The sequence below is a fragment of the Bison bison genome, unplaced genomic scaffold (assembly GCF_000754665.1).
Source record: "Bison bison bison isolate TAMUID 2011002044 unplaced genomic scaffold, Bison_UMD1.0 scf7180017864261, whole genome shotgun sequence".
In the NCBI taxonomy this organism is placed as follows: domain Eukaryota; kingdom Metazoa; phylum Chordata; class Mammalia; order Artiodactyla; family Bovidae; genus Bison; species Bison bison.
Window position 1 is genome coordinate 570,435 of NW_011494833.1, and position 3,853 is coordinate 574,287.

The following is a 3,853-nucleotide window of genomic DNA, read 5'->3' on the forward strand; positions in this document are numbered from 1 at the left end:
TTTTTTTTTTTTTCACCTTTTGCTAAGGACTCTTCCTTAGATCACTGTCTTGGATATGCAGAGATTCTCCTGGCCTGGGCTCACCTCCCGCAATAGAGTTTGGTTTATACAGCTTGTCTTAAGGCCACAGTGAGTGCTTCTTGTTCTACACGGGCCACTCTGTAAATACTTAAGTTGGCATATTATTTTAAAAGGAATAATCAGAAGCTTCTATTTTCGTCTCCTCCTTCCCATCTCCATATCCTGTGCCAACTTGTGCTGGGCACGAAAGGTTTCTCTGTGAGGTCCTCTGTTTCTGTCTGTCCCAGAGACAAAGAGAAACCTTGGTTGTAGTCCAAGGCCAATGAGAGGCTTTTGACCTTCAGTTTATTTCAGTAGGTGACATCCTGAGCCGTCCTCCCCCTCCCCCTTCAGGTGACCTCTTTCCGAGTGGATGCTCAGTTACACAAGAGGATGGAGTTGGAGGAACAGAATCCTCAGAAGTGATGTGGACAGATCCTGAAAAGTCACCCAAGTGCCAGAAAGAACACTTGGCTCTATCCCTCCCTACTTCAAGCAGGGGTCTAAAAGCAAAAACAATCCCCCCTTCTATGTTGGGGGAACAATTTGGATATGAAATCATTCCCTGTCCCAGATCTTTCATTGGCCCACCAGTGAAGAATCTGGGATTTCCACACAAACCTCCATGTGTTCTGGTCTGTCTGTCTCTCACTGCCCAGCCCTTCCTGACCCCGGGGCCCTTCCATCTTCCAGAGGGGCCACCTAGAGAAGACAGTTCTTGATCTACTGTGGATGTCAGAGCTGGTGTTACCAGAAAGCTGGACTCCAGCCACCCAGGCAGTAAACGTAGGGGTAGTAAGGGTAGGTATTGTGCACAGAGATGAGGGAGCCCTGTGAGAAGCCCTCCTCTTTGAGAGCTGGCAAGGAAGAGTGCTTCTCCAGGTTGCCCAGGTCCGAGGTAAGCTGCTTCCGCTTGGTCTTATAGCGTCTGTTCTGGAACCATATTTTCACTTGGGTCTCCGTGAGCTTGAGGTTCTTGGCCAGGTGAGCCCTTTCGGGGGCAGACAGATACTTCTGATGGCTGAACTTCCTCTCCAACTCAATGACCTGAGTGTGAGAGAAGGCAGCCCGGGAGCGCTTCTGAGGCTGCTTGGTGGCTGGGGGTAGGCTCTGAAAGGCGCTGGGAGGGGTTTCACAGTCCAGCAGATAAGTTTCTAAGTGCCCATCTGGAAAGGAGAGGGGAGAAGCAGGGAGGGGAAGGAAAACGTTACATGGTAGCAGCAAAGAGAACAGAATTCTATCTACCCTCATCTCTTCTGAGTGAACAAACAGCCCACTGTCAGTTTGGATACACTGCACTAAGGAACTCCTTAGTTCTTATGACCAACCTAGACAGCATATTCGGAGAAGGCAATGGCACCCCACTCCAGTACTCTTGCCTGGAAAATCCCATGCATGGAGGAGCCTGGTAGGCTGCAGTCCAGGGGTCGCTACAAGTCGGACAAGACTGAGCGACTTCACCTTCGCTTTTCACTTTCATGCACTGGAGAAGGAAATGGCAACCCACTCCAGTGTTCTTGCCTGGAGAATCCCAGGGACCAGGGAGCCTGGTGGGCTGCCGTCTATGGGGTCACAGAGAGTCGGACACAACTGAAGTGACTTAGCATAGCATAGACAGCATACTAAAAAGCAGGGACATTACTTTGTCAACACAGATCTGTCTAGTCAAGGCTATGGTTTTTCCAGTGGTCATGTATGGATGTGAGAGTTGGACTGTGAAGAAAGCTGAGTGCCGAAGAATTGATGCTTTTGAACTGTGGTGTTGGAGAAAACTCTTGAGAGTCCCTTGGACTGCAAGGAGACCCAACCAGTCCATCCTAAAGGAAATCAGTCCTGGGTGTTCATTGGAAGGACTGATGTTGAAGCTGAAACTCCAGTATTCTGGCCACCTGATGTGAAGAGCTGACTCACTGGAAAAGACCCTGATGTTGGGAAAGATTGAAGGCAGGAGAAGGGGATGACAGAGGATGAGATGGTTGGATGGATGGCATCACCGACTCAATGGACATGAGTTTGGGTAAACTCCGGGAGTTGGTGATGGACAGGGAGGCCTGGCATGCTGCAGTTCATGGTGTCGCAAAGAGTCGGACACAACTGAGCAACTGAACTGAACTGAAAAGTTCTAACTCCTAAGAACTGCTTAGGAGTAAGGAACTCCCTGAGTGGGGCTGCTGGCCAGTCATGTAGATTACGTGTTAATTTCTTAATAGTCATCAGGTCTGCAAAGTAGGAGAGGCTAGTGCTAGAACTTTCTGCCCTATTGCCCTGTAGAGTTAAATAGGGATTCTGTATCTGTCTGGAGGAATGGGAGATGGGAGGCAAGAAAGACTGAGAAATAAGATATCAGTAAAGTGGGGCCCCCAAGGCATCCAGAGGGTCATCCAGAGTTAACATTTGGGTGACATGAGAGGGCTAGTGTGGTAGGAGAGTTCATTCTCTGGGTTTAATCCCCTTTTGCTTCCCTTGTGGTTCACCTGGTTAAAGAATCCGCCTGCAATGTGGGAGACCTGGATTCAATCCCTGGGTTGGGAAGATCCCCTGGAGAAGGGAAAGGCTATCCACTCAAGTATTCTGGCCTGGAGAATTCCATGGACTGTATAGTCCATGGGGTCACAAAGAGTTGGACACAACTGACTGACTTTCACTTCACTTTCCCTCAATAAACTGTTTCTTTCTCTCTCGCTCTGCAGTCATGTCTGAACTCTTTGCAACCCCACAGACTGTAGTCAGGCTCCTCTGTCCAATGGGATTTTCAGTGAGCCCCTGCCATACCTCATAGGAAAGGTGCCTATTGTATGGTGAGGGTGGATACCTAGACTTATCGTGGTGATTACCTTGTAGTGTATACAAAGATCAAATTATTATGTTGTACATCTGAAACTCATAACATATTATGTTCCAATTTTACCTCAGTTAAAAAACTGATAGAAAAAAAAAAAAAGTCTACTCTAAATGTTCCCATGAAGTTATATATATAGCTCCTGGAGACCAGAGGGGCTCCTTGACTTGCTAGTCTGTTTTTTTTTTTTTTGGCGGGGGGAGGGGGCTTAGTTGGACCATTTTTTAAGTCTTCATTGGAATTGTTACAATATTGTTTCTGTTTTCTGTTTTGGTTTTTTGACTGTGATCTTAGCCCCTCTACCAGGGATGGAACCTGTACCCCCTGCGTTGGAAGGTGAACTCTTAACTGGACCCCCAGGGAAGTCCCCAAGACTTATCGTGTTTTATTGCCCATGGGACTGGGAAGCAAAGGGCATCTTTGCTGATCAAACCCTGACTTATTAATATTAATATATTATTTATCAATAACTTGTTATATGTTAGTTATTGTGATTGCCAAGAGGTAACTGGGGCTGGCGAGGATTAAGGGTTGAGAGGTGGCTGGGATTGGTTTCGGGTTTTCATCTGGGACTGGAGCGTGGTGGGCGCTGTGTGCGTGCTCGCCTTTGAGCTCTGGGCACCAAGAACCCGCTGCGCAGGGCACCTTGAGGGGTGAATCAAGTCTATGTCTAAATCCTGAGCAGCCCTGATGCCGGGGCTCAGGGTTAAGCTCCGAGGCTTGCCCGTGGCGGAGGCCGTGAAGTCCCTTCGCCTGTCGCCGCGGGGCCCCGCAACCCTGCCGCCGGAGCTCCAGGAGGTCCGCCTAGCACCCGCCCTCACGCGGTTGCAGCCTGTGGGCCTGCCCATTCTTCCTGGGGGACCCAGCCCGGCCCGGCCAGGTCTCTCCAGCCTCGCCGGCTTACCTGGCTCGGTCTCCACCGGCTTCTCGGCCTCCTCGCTACCGGCGCGGGGC

The 3,853-nt window shown here is 49.7% G+C and overlaps 1 protein-coding gene across 1 annotated transcript in view; it reads right to left on the reverse strand.

Annotated features, from left to right (window-relative positions):
• Window positions 1-7: 7 nt before the first annotated feature.
• NKX3-1 (NK3 homeobox 1) overlaps window positions 8-3,853 on the reverse strand; it is a 37,343-nt gene continuing 33,497 nt past the window's right edge. The window contains exons 3-4 of the mRNA XM_010848222.1: window positions 3,804-3,851; window positions 8-1,226 (exon numbers count right to left, since the gene is read on the reverse strand). Coding sequence (XP_010846524.1) covers window positions 808-1,226; window positions 3,804-3,851 — 467 coding nt within the window. The 3' untranslated portion in view covers window positions 8-807. The remainder of the gene's footprint in view (window positions 1,227-3,803; window positions 3,852-3,853) is intronic.